General features: G+C 44.7%; 1 protein-coding gene across 1 annotated transcript; it reads right to left on the reverse strand.

Annotated features, from left to right (window-relative positions):
- Positions 1-1213: 1213 nt before the first annotated feature.
- On the reverse strand, positions 1214-24451 carry ANKRD35 (ankyrin repeat domain 35). Its single transcript, XM_037039091.1, has 13 exons — positions 24413-24451; positions 15970-16100; positions 15129-15217; positions 14705-14769; positions 13024-13081; positions 12766-12836; positions 12325-12431; positions 11302-11483; positions 10645-10682; positions 8456-10480; positions 3143-3232; positions 2827-2892; positions 1214-1970 (listed from the first exon to the last, which is right to left on the reverse strand). Exons 1-13 carry the CDS (start codon positions 24449-24451, stop codon positions 1908-1910), a joined length of 3024 nt encoding a protein of 1007 aa, XP_036894986.1. The 3' UTR covers positions 1214-1907.
- Between the last annotated feature and the right edge of the window lie 180 nt (positions 24452-24631).

A 24631-nucleotide genomic window follows, 5' to 3' on the forward strand; every position in this document is an offset into this window, starting at 1 on the left:
CCATTTTCACAGAGGGCTGTTTTTCAAACTGTGGGCCTTGACCCACTAGTGGGTATATTTTGACTAATATTATTTTGGTGGAGTACAGTAGCAGAGAACAGACTAGAATAGGACATAGTTCAAGTATGTCCACATAGGATATACTGTATTTTGCCATATAGAATGAGCACCCATGTTTTTGGCCCAAACTTTCAGGAAAAACTTTCATTTTAATTTTTAATTAACTTATTAATTTATTTATATTGAGATACTTGTTTTTTGTATTACAAAGGAATTTTAGCATTTATTATTTTTTTAATTTTATTTATTTATCTTTAGAGGAGAAGGGAAGGAGAGAGGGAGAGAAATACCAATGTATGGTTGCCTCTGCCGGGGACACACAATGTATTGTGTGTCCCCTGCCAGGAACTGGCCTGCAACCCAGGCATGTGCCCTGACTGGGAATCGAACTGCGATCCTCTGGTTCGCAGGCCTGTGCTCAATCCACTGAGCTACACCAGCCAGGGCTGGAATTTTAGCATTTATTTTTAACATATTATGGTAGAAGAAAAATTATGTAACAAATAATTACAAAACACAAGAACAGTTATAAGGTATTTCAGGTACTACCCATGTATAATGCATACACTTATTTTTCCCTAAAAAATTTGGGCAACACAATGCATATAATACATGATAAAATATGGTAAAATGTATTTCTTACTATCGATCATAATTAAAATTTTTTATTGATTTTAGAGAGAGAAGGGAGACAGAAAGAGAAAGACAGAGAAACAATGATGTATTGTTCCACTTATTTATATATTCATTGGTTGATTCTTTCTTTTTAGAGAGAGAGAGGTTTAGGGAGAGGGAAAGAGAGATATTTGTTGTTTCACTTATTTATGCCCTCACTGGTTGATTCTTGTATGTGCTCTGACCAGGGATTGAACCTGCAACCTTGGCACATCAGGATGACACTCTAACCAATTGAGCTACCCCACCAGGGCAATCATAATCAAAATTTGAAAGTGCTGGCTTATGGAGACACTTAAAAAAAAGGAATGAAAAAAATTTCTTCCCTCCCCTGCCCCCTGCCATACCCCTTTAAACAGAAAAAACACCCAATATCATACTGCATACCTACTTTATTTTCCACAGAGCAGGAAAATATTTATTTATTTAAAAACATTTATTTTCATCCAGATCTTCTCTGATCTCATTCATGCTGATTCCATGGTTCAAGTTCTCAGGTCTGGGGTCCATAATGTCAGGTGAATCTCCACACACACTATCCTTACTGGATAACCTCCAACCCACTACAGCCTGATAGAGCCTTTGGTAACCAGGGATGTTCTTATTCCTTGAAAGAAGAAATTCAGGGATAAAATGCACACACCTCTGTATCCTCGGATTCCTCCTACTCATGCCAAGATGCTAAAGGGGATCCTCATGTATCTGAACTGAGAAGATGGTCACGGACATAGGGGTGGGGAGAATAGTAGAAGATATTGTTTGAATGAATGGTATGGGAGTGGAGGAGAGAATCTGGAGTTTGTAGAGTCCCACCCTAGGAAACAACTTTGTACCACTATCCTACCATCATTCACTGGTATCTCTCTATCCCAGACTGTAAAAGAATCGCTCGACTCCTCTTTTCAGTCTCCATCCCATCTCAGGCCCCATTAGTCTAACTGTTGACTGATTCCTGACTCCACCCAGTGATTCCCCAAACTGTGGCTTCTCAATTAACCTCACTTCAAAAGCTCTATGGCCCATGCACAGCTACCACTTTGGGTGAAAGGAGACTCCAGTTCCCATCCTTAAGTCACCTTTCCAAAGTCCTTTCTTCCAAGCTCCCCCCCTTGTCAGCTTGAGTTCACAACCTACAAGGGAGGCATCCCAGACCCTTCAGGGCCCATGATGCCTCACTCCTCCTGCATGCTGAGGATTCGCAGTAGGATACTGTATACATCTTGTTCCATGTAGCCCTGTGGATGGCAGGAAAGAAATAAAGGAAAATGAAGAACAGAAAAATGGGGAGAGATACTTTGCAGTATAGTGGAATGCTGTTTGCTAACTATGAGCCCTCACAATATTTAACTTCTCCATAGCTGTTTCCTAATCTTCTCTTTCATTCTTTCCTTTTCTTTCTTTTCCTTTCTGTCTTCCTTTCTTTATTTTCTTTCTTTCAGATTTTATTTATTCATTCCCAGAGACAGGGTAAGAAAGGGAGGGACAGAAACATTGATGATGCTTGAGAAATATCAATTGGCTGCCCCTCTCATGCCCTCAACCAGGGACCTGGCCCACAACCCAGGCGTGTGCCTTGACTGAGAACTGGCAAAACTTCAGTTAGCAGGATGACACCCAACCCACTGAGCCACACCAGCCAGGGTCCCTAATCTTTTCAAGGAAGAAAATGTTTACTCTTCAGGATTGCTGCGAGGGTTACAGCTCTGAATCTGAAGCAAAGCACCTGGTACACAATAAATGTTTGATTCTTTGTAGTTATCATTATTCCTAATAGAGGAGCAAGCCACTCACCTCTACTTCCTTGGTGAGGGATCATTTGGCTCAGGAGGGAAATGAGAAAGGGAATAAAGGACAGGAAAAGGCTTTACAGTGGATCAGGAAATTGAAATGGAGCGACAAACATCTCTCCCTGTACTTGCACATCAATTCATGTGCAACTTTTCTTGCTCTTCCTCATGAGATCCAGAAACCTGGAACTGGAACACCTAAAGTCTAGCTTTCCAAGAATGACAAATATGTGCAAGTGAGAGAATGAACCCCAAATGCAACACCCCTGCCCAACTCTCTGTCTCTCCTTCCCCCAATGCTTACCTGAGCAGCATTCAGCAGATGGTTCCTATAGGTAGAGATGATCTCTTCGTGGTTCTTCTGGGAATCCTGGGAGTAAGCATCAATTAGGAGTTATGTGCCTACCCTCCCATACTCACCCTGATACTCCAAGCATGAGGAACAATAAAATTAAGTGGTCAGCTGGGCCAGGTAGTCTCCCTTGGCCCATCAATGGCCCACCATGGACCTCTGCCTGAACAGGTCTCTGAAATTCCCAGAATCTCTCTTACATATACATCATTGCCACTGTCCACCCTCTTCTCTAGCTCTGTCCATTTCCCTGAGAGCCAAAACATACCTGCAGCTGCAGGGCAAGGCAAGCATTTTCTCCTCGAACTGCTAGGACTTCTTCTGAAAGCTGTTCCAGCTTCTTCAACAATTCCTTTATCTGAAACCAAAAGGAACCAATGAGGCCCAAGTCATTTCCCATTCACCCCACTACCACCCAGGGTCAAGGTCAGCTTCCTTTTACTGAGTATATAATATGTGCCAGATACTTTTACACACACCTTGTCTCATTTAATACTCAAAAGAGCTCTACTTCTGTTCTGAGAAGAACAATACTTCTCTAGAGGAAGAGAAGAAGCATTATTATTCACATTTTGTAGATAAAGAGCCTAAGTAATTTGTCAAAAGATGACCTATGACCTGAACCAAGATCTCTTTGAAATCATGGTCCATGGTCTTTTTAAAAAAATATATTTATTATTTAAAAAAATATTTTATTTATTCATTTGACTTCCACCAAGATGGAGGCATAGGTGGAAACACTGTGCCTTCTCCCACAACCAAGTTTGAATACAACAAAAGTTTGGAGAACAAAGACACAGCCAAAGAACAGAAAATTGAATTATAGGGAAGTCTGACAACAACTAACTGTTCAACAGGGACGTAAGAGGGGTGGAGCCAGCAGCAGAGCAGGGTCCGGCAGGACAGATCCCCCGACCTAGGTGCACAAGTGGCCCGGACCCAGTCAGGGTGTGGGGCAGACTGACCGCACAGTGAGACGGACCACGCAGGCCCCAGGGGGCAAGGGCTGACGGCGGTGGCACACTCACGTGCAGTGGGACAAAACGCTCGGGCCCCGTGACAGTGGCAGCTGCCGCACCTGTGGGGGCCGTGGTGGGAGGCGGCAGACAGGACACCATTGCTTCTCGTTGACCCCACCCCCACATGCAGCGTCACCACCGAGCGACTGAGTTGCCCTGCTCTGGTGAACACCTAGGGCTCCGATCCTGCTACGTAACAGGCACGAACAGCCCAAAAGATGGCACAAGAAGAACTCAAAGCCCCAGAGCCGATAACTCTAAGCAACCGAGAAATTGCCAGCCTCTCAGAAGCACAGTTCAAGACACTGTTTATCAGGATACTCACAGAACTGGTTGATTATAGTCACAAATTAGAGGAACATATGAAGGTTAAACTAATTGAAATGAAGGGAGATGTCCAGGAAACCAATAGTGATGGAAAGGAACCTGGGACTCAAATCAATGGAATGGACCAGAAGGAAGAACAAAACATCCAACCAGAAAGGAATGAAGAAATGAGAATTCAAAAAAATGAGGAGAGGCTTAGGAACCTCCAGGACATCTTGAAACATTCCAACATCCGGATTATAGGGGTACCAGAAGGGGGAAACAGCCACAACTGGAAAACTTATTTGAACAAATAATAAAGGAGAACTTCCCCAGTCTGGCAAAGGAAATCGACTTCCAGGAAATCCAGGAAGCTCAGAGAGTCCCAAAGAAGTTGGATCCAAGAAGGAACACATCAAGGCACATCATCATTACATTAGCCAAGATTAAAAGGAAGGAGAGAATCCTAGAAGCAGCAAGGGATAAGGGGACAGTCACCTACAAAGGAGCGCCCATCAGAATGTCAGCGGATTTCTCAAAAGAGACCTTACAGGCAAGAAGGGGCTGGAAAGAAGTATTCCAAGTCATGAAATCCACAGACCTACATTGTTTCATCTGACTGCACTTTGAAGCCAGGCCAGGGAGAGGAACATGTGACATGTTGCAGGACAGTTCTCAGGAGGGGCCAACTAGTAGTAACCAGAAGTCCCTCCCCTCTTGGGTGGCAGCTCAATGTTCCCCAAGTACCCNAATAGTGGGGGAAATATAGAATCTAAAGAACTCGAGACACGTGGTTATAAACTAAGGGGGGGAGAATGGTGGGGGAGGGAGTGTGCGGGTGGAGGGGAATGAAGGAGGGGGAATAGAACAACTGTAATGGTATAATCAATAAAATATATTTTATTTAATTTTAGAGAGAGGTGAAGGGAAGAAGGAAGAGAGGAAGAGAAACATCAATGTGTGGTTGCCTCTCATGTGCCCTTACTGGGGACCTGGCCCACAACCTACACATGTGCCCTGACTGGAAATTGACCCAGTGACCTTTTGGTTCACAGGCCAGTTCTCAATCCACTGAGCCACACCAGCCAGGGCCATGCTATTAACTCTACTGGATCCTGATCTACTTCTGGCTGCTGACTATTGAGAAAAATAGAGATGAGTTTTTGTGGTTTGTGAGGCTAAGCCACAAATGTGGTTAGTGATAACCAGCAGTAATAGGAATGGTTGTTGTAAGAATAATAAAAATAGCTGTGATACTTAAAATTTTAAAGAAGTTTTTCTGAGTATTTTAAATATAATCTTATGTAATATAACCTTCACAGAAACTCTATTATTAGTCTCATCTTATAGATTAAAAGATACTGAGGCTTAGATGTAGGGGACTGGTTTGTTTTGGTGTAGCAAATGTGACTCAGCTCTGTATGAAAAACCTACAGAAGCAAAGTGGTGGGCAGGAGCCAGACCTTCAAACCAAGTTTTCCCACGGGAATCAGGCCTAGAAAATGCATACAGACTGTTATGGCTTGCTCTTACTAAAACTCCATCATCCTGGTTTAAAACAACAAATGTGTATTGTCTATCTTCAAGGTAATATCCAAAGCTTGTGTGAATTTGTTCAAGGACAGAGCTAATTGGCTCATTGCCATTCCCCTCTGCATGTTATTTTCATTTCCTTGATTGTACCTAAAATGTAGACAATAATATTCTATGTCATAGGTAATAAATCTTTCTCTGATGTAAGACCCAAGGAAAACAATAAAAGCCTGTCTAGGCAAGGGTCAGTCGCTCTCCTCTTGAGGGAGTGGCCGAGGCATCCACAGGCACTCTCCCCTTGAGAGAGTAGTCGTGCCTGTTCCCTTTTTCTCCACAGGATTGTTGTTGCCTGTGCACTTATTCTCACCGTCAGCCACAACAGGCAGACTCTGCTGGCCAGGGTCCACCACACTTGGAGACTTGGAGGTTTAGATAACTCACCCATGATTAATGAATAAGTTTTGAAGCTGAAATAAAAATCCAGATGATCTCAGTTCAACCTCCACTATACTATTTTCTTTTGCTCATGTGATCTCTTTCCTCCTCTCCTTCAACACCAACACAAAATTCTTCCTTTTTTTTTCATATAGAATAAATGTTTATTCCCAAGGAACAGGCACAAAGGACCCATGGACAAAGACAATGGGGGGAGGATTGAATGTGGGCAGGGGAGAGTAATGGGGGGGGGAATGGGGACAACTGTAATTGAACAACAATTTTTATAAAAGAAGTAAAAAAAATTATTCCCTTTTCATCCCCCACCCCTCTTCTTAAGTCATGACTTTCAGACTTTTCCCCAAGACTGAGGCCAGATTCATGGTTTGTTTTTAAACAAGTTATCTACTCTTGACAAAATAGAAAATTTGGCCCTGGCTGGTGTGGCTCAGTGGATTGAGTGCCACTTGGGAACCAAAGGGTCGCCGGTTTGATTCCTGGTCAGGATATATGCCTGGGGGCCAGGGCCAAGTCCCCAGTTGGGGGTGTGTAAGAGGCAACCACACATTGATGCTTCTCTCCCCCTCTTTCTTCCTCCCTTCCCCTCTCTCTAAAAATAAACAAATGAAGTCTTTAAAAAAATAGAAAGTTTAAAAAACTAAAGTTATATCTACTGTTTCTCAACTTTAAGATGCATATAAGAAACCAGCTTTAAGAACTGTGTATTGGCCAACCACAACAGCCAGCCAGTGTGACTCAGGTGGACACAGTGACTAAAGTAGGTAAAAAGATCTGGCATGGCAAGCAAGATTTCAAGTCCATAACTTAGCACCAGCAAGGAATAGAGAAAAACTGTGGTCAAGATAGGCTAGAGAAAGCTGACTTTCAGAAGTTTAAGCTTCAAAGATGAGACACATAGGCAAAAGTCATACATGAAAAGCTAGGGATTTAGTTATTCAGGCGCTGGGCAATGACTGCTGGGAGTCCCATCCCCATATGATCTGGTCATATGTGTCAGATTCCAGGCATACAATAAGTCTTACAAGCCAGAGCTCAGATCAGATGACAGGGATGAAAAGCCCAACTCAGAGGGAAATTCTTCCTTTCTTTAATTAGCCCCACCCCATACTGATTCCTTTTCTGTGTAACATTCCTTATATTTTTATGTACTCAATATTATGTAAAATATATGCTTTCCATATTTTTAATCATTCTAAATTTGATCATGTACACAAAATTGTATAAGGTTTCTGAATTCTTTTCATAGGTAAATGAATTACTAAATTCATCTGCAAGTTGATTTTTTTAGGAAACTCGAGCACCTAACATGATGGTTTTCAAATTTCTGTTTTTGCATTGGGGATCTCTTTGCCAGTGAAAATCTCTGATTGAGGTGGGAGGGGAGAAGTGGGCCTTTAGCCAGCCTAGTCTACTTTTCTTAATCAATCAATCAGCCTTTGAGTCACCTCCTCAGAACCCTACCAAAACCACAGCAACCTACCATATTTTTTAAGGTGTTTTTTTTTTGTAGATTTTATTTATTTATTTATTTTTAGAGGGAAAGAGAGAACTAGAGAAATACCAATGTATGGTTGCCTCTCATGAGTCCCCTGCTGGGAACTGGCCTGCAACCCAGGCATGTGCCAACTGGGAATCGAACCGCAATTGTATGGTTTGCAGGCCTGCACTCAATCCACTGAGCTACACTGGCCAGGGCAGCAACCTACCATATTATTAGACTTGTACTAAGGCTAATACACACAATTTAAGTCAAAATGCTAATAAACCATAGTACTCCATGGGTGGTAGCCCCGACCACACTGCTTCTGAACCCAGAGTCCCAAATTTTAACACCTAAGTCCCCTTCTTAGGTTTTAATACCTAAGTTCTCTTATATTTATACCTTCCCTCCAATCTTAACTCTAAACTACCTCAGACTCAAACAAATTGCTAATGATTGGCATTCATGCCCTGGCAGGTGTGGCTCAATGGATTGAGTGCCAGCCTGAGAACCAAAGGGTCGCCAGTTAGATTCCCAGTCAGGGCACACGCCTGGGTTGCAGGCAGGTCCCAGAGAGGCAACCACACATTGATGTTTCTCTCCTCTCTCTCTCCCTTCCTGCCCCTCTCTCACAAATAAATAAATAAAATCTTTAAAAAATAATTGGCATTCTCTTTTGGGGCAGGGGATATTTATATGACTACCCAAAGGTAGATACAGGTTAGCAAATCCCATAAACACACAGAAACCTTCCCCACTTCTCTCCACCACTGCCTGATCTGATCACCTTGGTGTCCTTGTCCTGGCAAGTCCCCAAAAGATGCTCCATATTTTCTTTCAGCAGCTCCACTGTTTCCTCAAACTGTTCTGAGCACCCATGCATCTTGCTGGCCTGTCGCTCCTGCTCTGTGGCTCTGGCAGCCAGGTCCTGGCTCCTGCGGCGCTCTTTGGCCACAGCCTCCTGCAGCCGGCCCATTTCCTGGCAGGCAGTGTTATACTTTTCTAGCATAGCCTTTAGTTCCTGACTCCAAGGTTGGGCCTGGGCCACCAGCGAGCCCCAAGTTCTCTCATGCTGCCGCAGGCCAGCTGCCTCTCTGGCCCTCAGCTCAGCCACTTCCTCTGTTAACTGGTAAAGCAGTTTCTTCGGCTTCCTAATCTCCTGGCTCTTCCCACTCATTGTGGCCTGAATGGCCCCCAGCTCTTCCTCGAGTTTCCTGAGGTCTTGCTCCAAAGCAGCCACTTCTGAAGATGCTAGCACCTTTGAGGAGGTGCCTGGCTGCCTATGTGGGTCAGGGGGTCCTTGCAGCCACTGGTTTTCCTCCTCCAGCCTAGCCAGTGCCTGCTGGGCCTCACGGTGCCTGTCTACCAGGTTGCTGATGCAGGCCTGCAGCTCCTCCAAGGACTCAGTACCTGTGCCCCCAGCACTCACTTTGCCCACCAGCTCTGGGGGCAAGCAGTCCCACAGGCCTTGGAGGCCACTGCTTTGAGAGGCCAGGCGCTTCTGCAACTTCTCACTGGCCTTCTTCTCCAACACCAGTTCATTTGTTAGCAGCCCCACACTTTGCTGCAATTGCTGGAGCTGGACCTGTGCCTCTGGCTTGGGCACAAACTCCCACTGCAGCCGCTGGCTCAGGGACTGCAGCTCCCCTTGCAACTGCTGCCGCTCCCATCCCAGCTCCCTCAACTCCTCTAGCAAGTAACTGTTGCTCAGTCTCAGTGCTGACACCTCCTTCTCCAGTGGTCCCTTTGCCAGTCCTCTTCCAGGCATCTGTTCTCTGACAGGGGCCATTAGAGGCTCCCATTGGGCCCCAGGAGCCCTTTTCTCCCTTTCTTCATCCTTTTTGGTGATGGTTTCTGAGACTGCCTTTGGTGCTCCTTCCCTGGGCTCCTGGGCAGGGGCCACATGTTTCCCTTGTAGTCCTGCCTTTGCTTGATCCAGCCTCACTAGCACCTGCTCCAAGCTGGCCTCCATCTTCTCCCAGGCAGCTGCTGAAGCTTCAGCCCTGGGTGTCCCCAGAGCTCCCTGTAGGACTGGTCTTGACAAAGCCCCTGGGGCAGCATCCTTTTCTTGCCAAACTGCAGCCAACTCCTCCCTCAGTTGTAGCAGGAGCTGGTTCACGGCTGCTATGCCCACTGATTCAGCCACTGTGTCTGTTGTTTCAGCCCCTAGGGCCTGTGACCTCTCCTGGTCAACACGTGGTTGATCAGTATGATCAGGGATAAGGGCATGTCCACTGTTGGTGATCAGTTGCTGTCCTGTTGCATTCCTCATGATCTCAGACATTGGGCTCTGGGGTGACCCCTTTTCTTCTGGTTGGGACCAACCATGGACTTTATAATGGATCTGCCCTCGGGCTGAATCCTCAGTCTTCTTGGAAGCTAATACTGGGTTGGCTGAGGCTGTGGCTGTGGCTGTGGTTACTACCTGCTGCTGCTTCTTTAACTCTTGTATGTGCTCAGCCAGCAGGTCTAGGAGACAACCCTTCTCCATGCCATCTTCTTTAGGTTGTATACTAGAACTCTGCCCTTCTGAAGCTGTGGGCTCTTGGGCAAGGAGGAACCCCAGCTCCTGCACATGTTCTTGAATCTGGTTCTCCAGGTCTGGGTAGGCTTCAGATTGAGCCTTACACACTTCTGTCTTTTGTACCAGCTCCTGCTTCAACTGAGAATCTTCCCTCTGCTCCTCTTCATACTTCCACCTCCATGCCTCTGAGCATGTGCTTCCATGATTCTCTTCTTCCTGCTCCTCTTTGGGTTCTCCTCTCCATGAACTCTTAGGCAGAGAACCCACCTGGGGCTCAGATGGAGAGGCCTATGTAAAAAACAGACAGTGAAGTAAAGCCTGGAAGCTATCCTAGACCCAGGAGGGCCTTTCTTCTTTTAGACTGTCTTAACACCCCCATGGATCACTTCCTGGGAGATATCCCAGTGGGATGGCCTGCAGTGGGTCAGAAGGGGAAGTACTCAGGGTCTTACCTTAGATGCAACATCTGGACATTGAACTAGTTCCTGATCTACATGAAAAGACATGAGGAAAATGAGAGCAAGGACAGGTCCCATGTGTTTCTATCCTACACTCTTTTTTCAGATTCTCAGTGAAAGGAGTGGCCCCTCAGTGTCATAACCCTTACCACACATATCTTCCTAGAGCTGGGAGCCACCCCTGTTCAATCCAGCAAACTTGATTCCCTATCCTAGAGATGTTCCAGATCATTCATTTTTGTTTATTCACTTTACTGGACACTGTGCCAGGCACTGTAATAGGCACCAGGATACCAGTGGTAAACAAAACAGAAATGGCCTGTCATCTGAGGGGTTTACAGTCTACTAGAGGAGAGAAAGATTTACCAGGAAACCACACACAGAGATATACAATTATAACTCAGAAATGCTAGTTAGAGTACTAGCCAGAGTTGCATTTAGTGAGAGACTAGGCTTCATTAAGGAACTTTGTGACTATAATTTTGCAAATTTGGGGTCATTTCATGGTAGAAGCAATAAATAAGTAAATTCTAGACTAAAGTGACAATTATTTGTCAGAAGGGTTATTGCCATGGCAATAAATGGAAGTCTAAGAAGCTTATTTGAGCAATTAAGGAGCATTTTGAAGTTACAACAGGGAGCTGGCTTTACCTCCCCTCCACCAGTTCAGGGCCTGCTGTACCAGCTTCCACAGTGCCTTGTCTTGTGTGTGTAGAGCATAATACAGAGCATCATGCTCCATGCCATCCACCACTCCCACATCAGCTCCATGGCTCAAGAGTAGTTCAGCCACTTCAGTGCTTCCTTTCTCACAGGCCAGGATCAGAGCTGACCTGTGGGTTAGGACAAATCTGAGGATAGGCTTTCCTTCTGGAATCAGAGTGTCCTGGTTCCAGAAATCTCATTCACAGGATGAGCTCTCATTCAGTGTGGGCAGGAGAAACAGACCAACACCAGCCAATGACAAAGCATTAGGCCAGACCAGAACTTTTCAAATGCCAGTCCTAGGAGCAGAAGCATCAGAAAGCAGGTAGCTGCCCTGGCTGGTATAGCTCAGTGGATTGGGCGCGGGCCTGCGAACCACACGATCATGGTTCAATTCCCAGTCAGGGCACATGCCTGGGTTGTGGGCCAGTTCCCAGCAGGGGACTCACAAGAAGCAACCATACACTGATATTTCTCTCCTTCTCTCCTTCCCTTCCTCTCTAAAGATAAATAAATAAAATCTAAAAAGAAAAAGAAAAAAAAGAAAGCAGGTAGCCAATTGAAAGTGATTTATTTTCTTCAATTTTTATATATTAAGGTTCTGCATAAATTCTTTATCAGAAAAAAGGATTCCATTGCTTAAAAGATAGCTTGAAAGTCAGTAAATTAAACTATGTGTCCAGAGGTATTGATTCTATTTCCAGAGTTCTGTGTTAAGAAGATGGGGCTGGCAGCAGCAGAATAAAGAAGTATAAGGAAAACTTTCTCAAGTTCTCAAGAGGAAAACAGTGAAGCAGTTGGCAGAGCTCTTGTAAACCACCACTCAGAAGAAAGGAGACGAAGAACAGAGAGACCAACTTTCCTTCTTACGCACACACACACACACACACACACACACATTTTGCCCCGCAGCACCTTCCTAGACTGATCAAGGTCTGGATTTGGGGTGGGAAGATAAGGAAGGCTCACTTGTCATCCTTGTCTGTAACATTAACTCGGGCACCTCTCTGCAGTAGCTGTGAGCAGATAGCTGCATGACCACTCAGTGAGGCAATCATCAAGGGTGTACGTCCATCCTGCACAGGTTGTGGAAAGAGGGTTCACAAGAAGCCAGGAGAGCCAGGGGTTTGACCCAATCCTACCAGCTCCCCTCTCCCCACACCTCTCCAGAAAAAAAACCCCAGTCTTGGGGCTAAATGTTCCTTTTCTAAGGGTTAGGAGCTTTTAAGAAAATAAGGCTTAACTTCTCTGTGAGGAAGAGGAGGAGGAGGAGGAGCAGGGTGGGGTTGGGAAGGAGTTAGAAAAGGTGGTACTGTACATTATCTGGTCGCAGAATTTGGCCAATCAAGCTCATAGAAAGACACAGCCTCCCTGTGTAGAACACTGCCCAGTGGTCCAGCTGATACTCACATTATCTAGGACATCCAAAAAGGCTTCATGGTCACACAGCAGGAGCACACTTGAGGCACAGCCAGAGGAGGCTGGGGAGAGTTGAAGGATGATTGGGTTAAGGGGAAGCAGGAAGTATATTCAGTCAGACCATGACCCCAAATCCCCTCTGACAATTTTAGTAATCAGTCCTGCCCTTTCCGCCAAATGTTACATTCCTCTCCCTTCCTACCCCATGGTCCCTGCAGCCCTATTTCCCACCAGTCCTCTGGCACTCACCTGCCCAGTGCAATGGACTACGACTTTCTCCATCCATAGCATCTTCATTGGCACCATGCTACAAAGAGCCACAAAGGGAAACAGCATAGAACACGGTGTTAACATTCTTATTCCATACTCATTGTTGGGTCTCCAACTTACAGACTACTATGGGGAGGGGTGAGAGGACCATGGCTTTGTTCAACTGCTAGGCAAGCCCAATAATTTTTTGGATGATAGGCAGCCTTAAATGCTGGTTTTTAAACCTAGGGCCTAAGAAAAATAAGATTATAGATAAATAAAAATACTAGGGAAAATAACACCTGAGTCCATGACTGATATTTTAGAATCATAATTGGGAAACTTGGAAAGTGTTGGGAAGAAGAAAAGCGAACAGACATTCACCCAATGGTCTATTTAATTGTGCCTTTTGCACTTTTGGAGAATTATTTATGAATTTTCCACATGTCATTTCACATCTATATTTCTCTAAATGTGCCTAGACTATACACACCTCAAAAACAGACAGTAAGATATTGTTCTAATTTGAAAACCTCTGTCCTCTCTCTGCCCACCCATCACCATCACAACAGTTAGTCTTTGAAGTGGCTCTGCCAATGGCAGTGCTCAATATATGCATATTGACTGGCAACTCTACTTTATGACCTGCTCTCAAGGGCAGCATTAAGTGTGGTGCCTGCATATAGTAGATGTTAAATAAATGTTGTGAATTAATGAAGAAATTATTACAAGCTCTCAAATTGGGAATAAGATGGGTATATTTGATCAAATATTAGTCGTGACTTCAAGACAAAGTTAAGAAACTCTGGGGCATGAGAGCCATGTGGCTTCAGCAGAGTGAGGACCCCCTCTTGGCCAGGTGAGGGGGAGAGCCACGCTGTTTTGGAAAGATGTAGACCCCTGGAGCCATTAGGCGGGAGAGCCACTCGGTTTCAGCAGAGTTAGGACCTCCCCTTCTTCTAGTCATGAAAGAGAGAGCCACGTGGTTTTTTGCTAGAGTTAGGACCCCCTCTTTCCCAGACAGAAAAGGGAAAACCACGCAGCTTTGCCAGAATGGAGATCCCTGTGGCCAGGTGAAGAAGAAAGATGCGCTTTTGGTGGAGTGAGGCCCCCTGCAGCTTTGGTAGAAGAGGCCCACTCGGCTTTGGGGCGCTCCCTTTGGCCAAGTGGCCTGGAAAGCAGGAGAGACTTTGACTGGAACCTGGTACAAAGAACTCTTGCCAGTGGAAGGTGCCACATGACTTTGTATTAATTGGAGATCCTACCTAGACAGGCGACACAGCCCACAGTGCCAGTGACCTGAAAAACAGATGTATGCTCTTTTCCTGATTTACAGTACCCGGAGTTGGGACAGTGGGAGAAGGGAGCGCTGTGTGTGTGTGTGTGTGTGTGTGTGTAGGTGTATACCCTTAAAGACTTAAATATTTTAGTGAAGGCATTAGGCCTGAATAGCATTAAATAAACATTTTGTACCCAGAGTTGGGACAGTGGGAGAAGGGAGCGCTGTGTGTGTGTGTGTGTGTAGGTGTATACCCTTAAAGACTTAAATATTTTAGTGAAGGCATTAGGTCTGAATAGCATTAAATAAACATTTTGTTTCCTTTTCACACACACAAAAAGGAAAGAAACTCTGGGTCCACTTCCTCCCTTCACAGGAGTAGTATCAAGGGGTTACTCTTACCTGGAGCAGGACCTTGACACATTGTGGCTGGCAGGAGATGGTAGCCAAGTGCAGGGCAGTGCTTCCTGGAAAGTGAAAGAGCAGGTGAGGGAGGTGTGTAGCCCCATACATGCCAATGATTCACGGGGAGGGAAGGCAAGAGATGCACAGATAATCAGAGGTAAATTAGAGAGAGAAGATCTTAGCTATATGAGGCCAGAAATTCTTGTTCCCCAAGTGCCTAGTACCTATGGTGGAGGTGGGAGATGGGTGAAAGTACACCCAGCTCGTAGGGAGGGGAACCTCTGGAAGGATGCCAGCCAGAATTTATGAGAAGAGAAGCAGGGGGTTACAGCTGGAACCTACAGCAGGGCCCAGCACTGGCCCCCGCTGCTGTTGTAGAGGGAGAGGCAAGCAGTATAACCCAGTGCTAAGTCTAACTCACCGTCCTCATTCTTGCTATTGATGTCAGCCCCATTTGCAAGCAGTATAGTCAAACATTCTGTCAGGCCTTTGGAGGCTGCCAGATGAAACCTGCCAGAATCAAATTTGAGAGGCAGAATGATGAAGGGATCGGGGATAAGGAATGGGAGAGTCTTAATAATCACTGCTTCCTGTGCTCCCTTAACCCCAAACCCAATCCCAAAAGCAGAGAGGGAACTCTCCTGATGTGACTTTCTGAAAAAGAGAAGGCTTTATGACCTACTGTCATAAAGTCAGAGGAAGCTGGAAACAAATACAGAAATAAGAGCTACAGGTCTCAAGGAATCCAGCCTATTATTGCAGGTACCTTAGCAGACTGGAAGTGTCCCAGAAAGAGTCAGCCAGACCAGAGCAGGGGACTGGGCATGCAAAGGCTGACTTGGGCAGAAACAAGGGGTAACATTCCTCGTATCTTACTCATTCCTTCTAGCCACGTGACTCTTGTGGCTCCCACTTCATTCTGAATTTCCCAAGCACACACACCTCTGTGTGTGTGCTTGGGAAGGTACACATACTCTATTTAGTACACATATACTAAGGTACACATATACTCTATTTAGTATATATATCAGTTTTCTGTTTGTTTCATGGGATTTTTGTCCTTTTTTTAGTCAGTTTGTTGACCTGGGTTGTGAAGTGGATGGAGCTCAGGGACACCACTTTCTTCCCTCATTTTGAGCAAAGATTTATTAAGACAAAAAGGGCTCTGAAGTTGAGGTATTCCCTGGTCCTATATCATATTGGGGTTTGGAGCTTTCAAAGGGAACCACATACCAAAAGTAGGGTCAGGAGGACTTACTTACGGGGACTGGCCATTAGAGTCTAGCTTGGTGGGTCGGGCAGACTTCCTGGAAGCCAGGGCAGCCACTCGTCCCACGTCCCCCTGCTGCACTGCCTCCAGAAGTTTCTGATCATGGTGGTTCCATCTCTCCACCTGGTACAGAGCCACAGATTGTGTGAATTAGGTGAGGGTAGAGTGGAGAAAGAAATTAAAAGAGATGGTTATAGGAAGATGCCAAGCATGAGAAAAGGGACATCCCTAAGGTCCTTTCAATGTTCCACAGATCACTCAGCCTAGATCATATAGTCCTTCTTAGGTGGGCCAGTTAAATAATCACCAAGTCATATTCTACTTAGAACTACTTCTGGTTATTGCCAGCCCTGGACCAAAAGGCGCTTGACTACTGACTTAAAAATCAGTTTTGAGTGCTGGATGCAGAGTATTTAAATGTCTTCTTTTTAAAAAGATTTTATTTACTTATTTTTAGGGGGGAAGGGAGAGAGAAAGAGAGGGAGAGAAACATCAACGTGTGGTTGCCTCTCACATGCTCCTCACTGTCCCCAATGAGGGGGACAATTTTGTCACTGGCCCACAACCCAAGCAGGTGCCTTGATTGAGAATTGAACCAGCAAACCTATGGTTTGCAGACTGGTGCTCAATCCACTGAGATGGTGCTCAATCCACTGAGCTGCACCAGCCAGGGCTCAAATATCTTTAAATCATTGTTATGATTATTGTTATTATCATAACAATTATTATTTTATTATCATAACAATAATCATAACAGACAACCACAGAGCAATCCCAGCCATGACTCTTCTTCCTGTTTGTCTCTAGGTCTTGCCACAGTAAGCTGAACCAAAGTGACCACTCCTGACTGTGCTCACATTCCCTCTAAGCTTCCCATGCTACTCTGCTTTTTGTCTTCAGATATTTGAGAAGTCATGGCACCTAGCTTCAGGTCACAGTCAGGAGTCCAAATACCTAGTCATACCATCTCTACCCATCCACTTTGGGCCCCAAAATGGGGAGGAGAAACACAAGAGTTTTCATTTTCCCATCTCAAATCTTTGTCCATTACCTAGTTGCTCTTCCCTTTCATGGCAACAACCGAACAGCAAATATAGGTCTCTAGATAGGTTTGAGGAGGCAGCAAGAGATCTCTTCCCTTCTCCTTCCTCCCCTCCCTCCTCTTTTCCAGACAGGGAGCAGCTGTCCCAGACAAAAGCCACACCTAGGCATTCATTGTTCTATCATTCCAGCTTGACTTTTTCAGGTGGTAGGGTAATTACAATAATTGAAGTACCTCACAGCATAAAAGAGAGAGCTGTGTAAAAACACCCAGAGCTGAAAGCACAGAAAAGCCTGGTTTTGACCCAGAAAAGGGAAAGGAAAGGAAAGGAAAGTATGCAAAAACTTGTGTTATGGTAAAAAGGGCCCCAGAGGAATTTTGTCAGCAGGCCTCAGTTCAGGGACTGGTTCAGATACTTTCTCAGCTATGAGACCCAGAGTAAGCCATTACACGCCTGTAACCTGTTTCCTCACCCATAAAATGTGGAAAGTAGTAACTACCTCATCATGTTGTGAGTATTGAACTAATGAAATGAACTAATAAATGAACTAATATGTATAAAAATCTTTTTGTGAACTGTGAAGAGCTATACAAGTGTATGGTATCCTTACACTTGTATAGTGTATGGTATGAACTAGTAAATGAACTAATATGTATAAAAATCTTTTTGTGAACTGTGAAGAGCTATACAAGTGTATGGTATCCTTATAACAAAACAGGAACTGATGAGGGACTAGTGGTTGCACATTGCATTTTATGAGGTATAATCTCAACAAGAAAGAGGCTATGGGAGAAGGTGGAAAAATATAGGGTCAACAAAAGGCAAATAACTCAAATACTGTTTACATAACCATAGCAAATTATTCATCAAAAACAGGAAGGATTTTAAATGTCCCAGTCATAAAATTACCTAGGGTAGATGAATTCTGAGGTAAGACTCCAGCATAGGACTTGTAATTCCTCACAGCCCTTTCAAGTGCTATTTCAATTAGCCTTTCAACATCCCTGGAAAGTAGTTAAGGCTGATATTATTTTTTAAATATATTTTATTGATTATGTCATTACAGTTGTCCCATTCCCCCCTTCACTCCCCTCCACCCTGCACACCCCTCCCCCACCATTCCTCCCTTTTCCTTCATGTCCATGAGTCACAAGTTCTTTAGATTCTGTATTTCCCATAGTATTCCTCCTCTCCCCACTGGCTATTTTCTACCTACCATCTATGCTACTTATTCTCTGTACCTTCTCCCCACTTCTCCTCCTCCCACTCCCCTGTTGCTAACCCTCCATGTGATCTCCATTTCTATGTTTCTACTCCTGATCTAGCTGTCCTCTTAGATTGCTTTTGTTTTAGGTGTGGTTGTTAATAACTGTGAGTTTGCTGTCCTTTCACAGTTCATATTTTTTATCTTCTTTTTCTTAGATAAGTCCCTTTAATATTTCATATAATAAGGGCTTGGTGATCATGAACTCCTTGAATTTGACCTTATCTGAGAAGCACTTTATCTGTCCTTCCATTCTAAATGAAAGCTTTGCTGGATATAGCAATCTTGGCTGTAGGTTTTTGGATTTCATGACTTGGAATATTTCTGCCCAGCCCTTTCTTGCCTGTAAGGTGTCTTTTGAGAAATCCGCTGACAATCTGATGGGCACTCCTTTGTAGGTGACTGTCCCCTTATCTCTTGCTCCTTCTAGGATTCTCTCCTTCCTTTTAATCTTGGCTAATGTAATGATGATGTGCCTTGGTGTGTTCCTTCTTGGGTCCAACTTCTTTGGAACTCTCTGAGCTTCCTGGATTTCCTGGAAGTCGATTTCCTTTGCCAGACTGGGGAAGTTCTCCTTTATTATTTGTTCAAATAGGTTTTCCACTCATGGCTGTTCCTCTTCCCCTTCTGGTACCCCTAATTCAGATGTTGGAATGTTTCAAGATGTCCTGGAGGTTCCTAAGCCTGTCCTCATTTTTTTTTGAATTCTTGTTTCTTCTTTCTTTTCTGTTTGGTTGTTTCTTTCTTCCTTCTGGACCACTCTGTTGATTTGAGTCCCAGTTTCCTTTCCATCACTATTGGTTTCCTGTGCATTTCCCTTCATTTCAATCAGTTTAGCCTCCATATGTTCCTCTAATTTGTGGCTAAAATCAACCAATTCTGTGAGCATCCTGATCACCAGTATTTTGAACTGTGCATCTGAAAGGTTGGCTATTTTTTGATCACTTAGAATTATAGGCTATGGGGCCTTGAGCTGTTCTTGAGTCATATTGTTTGGTCTGATTGCACCTGTTATGTATGAGGGACAGAGCCTTAGGTGTTCACCAGGGCTGGGCGACCCAGTTGCTGGGTTGTGATGCAGTATGTGTGGGGGAGGTGTCAGAGAGGGGAAAAAATGGCACTTTGCTCTGCTCCGCTCTCTCTCAGATTTCTGTCCCCTCTGTGGCTTCCCACAAGCAAATTGGGCCCCTCTGCTGCTGGTTCCCAGGTGTGTGGGCCTGTGTACTCTCCAGGACCCTGTGGGTCTCTCTAACGAACTCTCTGTGAGCCTGGGAGTCTCTCCTGGCCCCTCGACCCTGAGAAAGTCTTTCCAGTTGGTGCTTTCAGGCTCTAAATCGCATTGCTGGGGCCCTAGCCTGAGTGGTCTGTCTCACTGTTTGCTCCTTTGCTTGGTTTATCTGCGTGCGAATGTGTGACCGCAGTCAGCCAGCCGCCCTGCACCCTCACTGGGTCTGCCTGTTGCCACCCCACACTTGGGATCCACCAACCACCTCTGCCTCCACTCCTGGGTGGGACAGAACCACCTTTCCAGCCTGACCCCGCTCTGCTGTGGACTCCCCCCCTCTTACAGGTCTGGCTGAGTGGTTCGTTGTTGTTGGACTTCCATACAGTTAAATTTTCACTGTTTTGGCTGTGTTTTTGTTTCTAAAACCTCGCTGTCTTTAAATTTAGTTGTGGGAGGGGGCACAGTGTTTCCACCTACGCCTCCATCTTGGCCAGAAGTCAAGGCTCATATTATTTTATCTATGTGACAGAAGAAGTAAACGAAGCACATTGAGGTTAGATAACTGTAGAGACATACCACAAAATGGTGAGAAAATTGAGATTATAGCCCGGGCCACCTAATGCCAAATCCTAGTTCTCACCACCAGATCACACTACTACAGAGTGATATAAGATATTTTACTTATTTCCAAATAAACAGTCTAAGATTGCCTCCAGGGCAGAACCACCCACTCTCAGGCACATGTAGAGTCTCCAAACAGGTTAATTCTCAAAGGACAAAATAAGCAAAATGACTACTCATACACATACCAACAGAATGAAATGTAAGAACACATTATCCAATGTCTCTTGGGTGCCAGGTCACCCTCAGAAAAAGCAGAGAGCTAGAACCACATCTCCAGCACAGGACACTGCCATCAGTTGACCTCAATGTGAAGTCCTCTGTTTAAAATCCTGATTCAAACATTTTCTGTCCTTGTGAATTTAGGCATGTAAAAACTTCTCTGAACATCAGTTTTTTAATGATATAACATCATATAAAGTACCTAACACTGTGTTTGTCACATAGTAGGTACACAATAAATGTTAGTTCCAATCCCCATCTTTTCAAGCCTGCTAGGCACATTTTGGATATTTCTGGGCTCAGAATTCTCCACACAGGGAAGTGGGAGAAAGGGATCTTGCTCATATTAGCCAATGCTTAACAGCCAGGCTATATATATATATACTATATATATATACTATATATATACCATATGTATATATAGTAAAGGTGTTTCCAAGCAAAGTAGATACTTTTCTTTACAGCTAGATAGTTTTAAATCCACCTGATTTACTTCCTGTAATCTTATTATACTAAGAAGAATTTAAAACAGGTAGAAATTCTTCATGACCAAGCCTCTGCAGAACTAGGCGAAAAAAGAGAGACACTTATAAATTCCTAAGATCCAGTCCATTGCTTACCCAATACCCAGGCACTGGATTATCATCAAGAGAACAGTTGCCAAATTAATCAGCAGACTCAAATACAAGAAAAAGCTTTGTATATCTGTAGTTAAGATTAGAGGGACCCTGGCTGGTGTGGCTCAGTGGATTGAGTGCTGGCCTGTGAACCAAAAGGTTGCAGGTTCGATTTCCAGTCAGGGCACATATCTGGGTTGTGGGCCAAGTCCCCAGTTGGGGGAATGGAAGAGTCAACTGAATGATGTATCTCTCATACATTGATGTTTCTGTTCCTCTCTTCCTCCCTCCTTTCCCCCCTCTCTCTAGAAATAAATAAATAAAATCTAAAAAAATAAAAAAGGGTGGGGGAGTCCTGCCCTGGCTGGGTAACTCAGTCGGTTCAAGTGTACTCCCAATATGCCTGGGTTGGGGGGTCAATCCCCAGTCATGACACATACAAGAATCAATCAATGGCCCTGACTGAGTGGTTCAGTTGGTTGGAGTGTCCTCCAGTACACCAAAAGGTTGCAGATTTGTTCCCTAGTAGGGGCATGTATAGGAGGCAGCTGGTCAATGTTTTTCTCTCCACTGTTTCTCCCTCTCCCCTATCTCTCTAAATCAATAAGTATATCCTCAGGTGAGGGTTAAAAAAACAATGAATGCATAAGTAAGTGAAACAACAAAAATTGATGTTTCTCTCTCTGCCCCTCTTCCTCTCGCTCAGAAACAAAACAAAAACAAAAAAGTAGAGCCCTGGCTGGCATAGCTCAGTGGATTGAGCACTGGCTGTGAACCAAAGGGTCGCTGTTTCAATTCCCACTCAGGGCACATGCCTAGGTTGCAGGCCAGGTCCCCAGTGGGGGCCACATGAGAGGCAACCACACATTGATGTTTCTCTCGTTTCCTTTCTCCCTCCCTTCCCTTCTCTCTAAAATAAATAAATAAATAAAGTGGGTTTTTTTTATTAGAGTGCCTTTAAAAAAAAGTAATTGCAGCTTCTCCTTATCTCTGGCTGTGGGCCTTTAAGTTCCCTCTGAAGATGGAGCACACAAACAGTGGAGGAAGAGTGGCTGCTGCTGTAGGGCAGGTGTACGGAAATAGAAAGGCTGCCCTGAAGGAGCCAGGAGATGTCTCTTAACTTTTAATGCAACTGACAATTCTGTAAGCTAATTCAGTTCCAACTGTTTAAAGCTATTTTCTGGTTTACTTCCTATAAAGGCAGAGTAAGATAATATGTAAGACACCCTCAAAGGCATCCTCTACTTGATTAAAATAAAATGAGATTATAAAAGCTGGGTTTCTGATTGTTTGCGGAATTTCCTATATTCTGGATAGCTTAGATTAATTTTAAAATGGTCACTGATTTTTTAGTACTTATCTCAATTTGAGAGTGCAGGATGATGGCCCTGGACCCAGGAGTGGGAGTGGAGATAAGCAGGGGCAATCTCCAGTACCACTGAGAAGCCAAGCTTTGGTAGTAGCCAAGAATGTTATCACACTATTTCTCTGACAAACGGGCCTACAGTGGGTAGCTACTAAGGGAGTGGAGGAATTTATCATAAGAAGTATGAGGAGATTTTATGAAGAAACATTTTTCAACTGAAATTGGTCTATTACCAAGCTTTTCATGATCCCATCCTGAGGAAACAAATTTCTTTCCAGCTAGATAGTTCTAAATTCACCCAGTTTACTTCTTATAATTTTGTTACACTAAGAGTTTAGAATGGGTAGAAATTCTTCATAGCCAAACCTTTGTAGAGCTGGGGTGAAGAAGACAGAGGAATACTTTCAAATTCCAACATTCAGTCCATTGCTCACCATAGCACCTTAAAAAGAAGGCACTGACCAAGAATTGGAGAGTTAGGGAGAATGAAATAGTTTTTCCATTCCCAAGGAGCATGCAGACTCCACAAATCTGATAGGGAAGGGCAATGTAAAAAATTTTTAAGATCTAGGGAGAGTCCATGTGGATAAGAAAACCATTTTGAGTTAAGATAGAGTCTGGGTAGCCTCCCTTTCTGGTAGCCATCATGGTTATTCAGTGAGTGCCTTTTGATTGGTTGACCAATGTGTAGAAACTAAAGTGGGACAAGAGCAGGCCTCAACAGAGCTCCTGGTATTGCTTCATAGCTCTCTTCCAGGCCTGCCCATGAAAAGTGCACTAAACATTTCTCATGATTCCTTATGAACGTCACCACTAATAAGTATTACTACAGGTAATTAGCAACTTTAGTTCTAAATGAGCCATAATTCCCATCTCCACAGAAATGGTCATCCCCAGAGAGGGGGTCTCTCTGTAACAGATCTTCAGAGAAGAAGAAATTATACTCTCCCTAAGCCACTACATGCTGTAATCTTCTTCCTGTGTTTTGTTCTGGGAGAACTTGGTGAGTAGAGTGACTTCTTCTGGGAACTCTCAAAGTGAATACACTCTCCTCTTCTTTTCTCACCACCACCTTTCCCTAACTCAGTCAAAAAGAGCAGAGAGTATAAGCCCTAAACAAGTGAGTCAGGGTTTAGAATGAAGAAAGATTTTGGGAGAAGCAGGTAGAAGGCCTTGACTAGCACAAGGATCAGTCTGATAACCAGGCACTAAAGTGCAGGCACCTTATGTAGGTCTGTGGGGAGCAGTCAGGCACCTCTGCCTTTCTCTGGCAGTGCCTGTCAGGCTGGCCAGACTGCAAGATTAACTCACAGAGAGCAGGTTGGGGCAAAGTGGAATTGAAAAAACCACTGGGCAGAGAGAAGCGGAGGTTGAAGGGGAGAACAAAAGAAGGCTGCTGTTGTGAGAGCACTAATTAGAAAGAGGTTTGGAGCGATGTGTGAGAGCCAGTGTTAATAATGAGAGAATGGAAGTGGAAGTGGCATGGAGTGAGATGGGAGTGAAGAAAGAGAATATTCTATGAAGAAGGGCTAGGGGAAGGTATGGGGCTGGGACTACTTGTTGGGCTAAGAGGAAACAAGAATAGGACCATATGAGAGGCGAGGGCCGCGAGGACAGAACAGGGCTGGAAAATGAGACCATGGGACAGGACTTTAGATATAATGGAAGTTGAAGCTGAGCAGGGCCTGAAGGCGGAGCAGGGCCTGGAGACTCAGCAGATGTTTGAGAATGGTTCAGTACTAAGAGACAAAGCAAAAGTAAAGGACAGGTCCTTCAGGAGGGGTGAGGGCTGCAGGAAACATCAGAAGTTGGGAATGTAGACTATAGGAAGACAAGGAAGGGTCAAGGGAAGGAACCTTAGGGAGGTCAGAGGTTGGTCAGAGGCTAACCAGAGCCTGGGGAACAGGGTCTTGAGGAAGTCAGGACTAATGGGCTGCATTGCAAAAGAGTGAAAGAGCTGGAAAGACTGGTAAAGACAAAAGGCAAATGGTGCACGGCGGTAGGACTCAAGACTTCTGTCACCACAGGGCTTGGACCCCAACCCCATGCCCATCCTCTCAGACATTTTGGCACCTACCGCCACCTGTGAGCTGGAGCAGGAGAAGATGCGCTTCATGGCCAGGGCCAGAGCCACGGGTTGGCTCAGGGCCGGGTGAGGAGGTGAGGGACTGGAACGAGCAGAGAGAGGGGTACAGATTTCCCGAACCCACCGAACTCAGTTGCGGCTGACAAAGAGAAAGCTGTCAAAAGCAGTGCCGGACCGTCCCCAAGTCCCTTCCTACTCAATCCGAGACAA

The sequence above is a fragment of the Sturnira hondurensis genome, unplaced genomic scaffold, assembly GCF_014824575.4.
Source record: "Sturnira hondurensis isolate 20B ecotype Veracruz unplaced genomic scaffold, ASM1482457v3 Scaffold0024990, whole genome shotgun sequence".
Taxonomy (NCBI): domain Eukaryota; kingdom Metazoa; phylum Chordata; class Mammalia; order Chiroptera; family Phyllostomidae; genus Sturnira; species Sturnira hondurensis.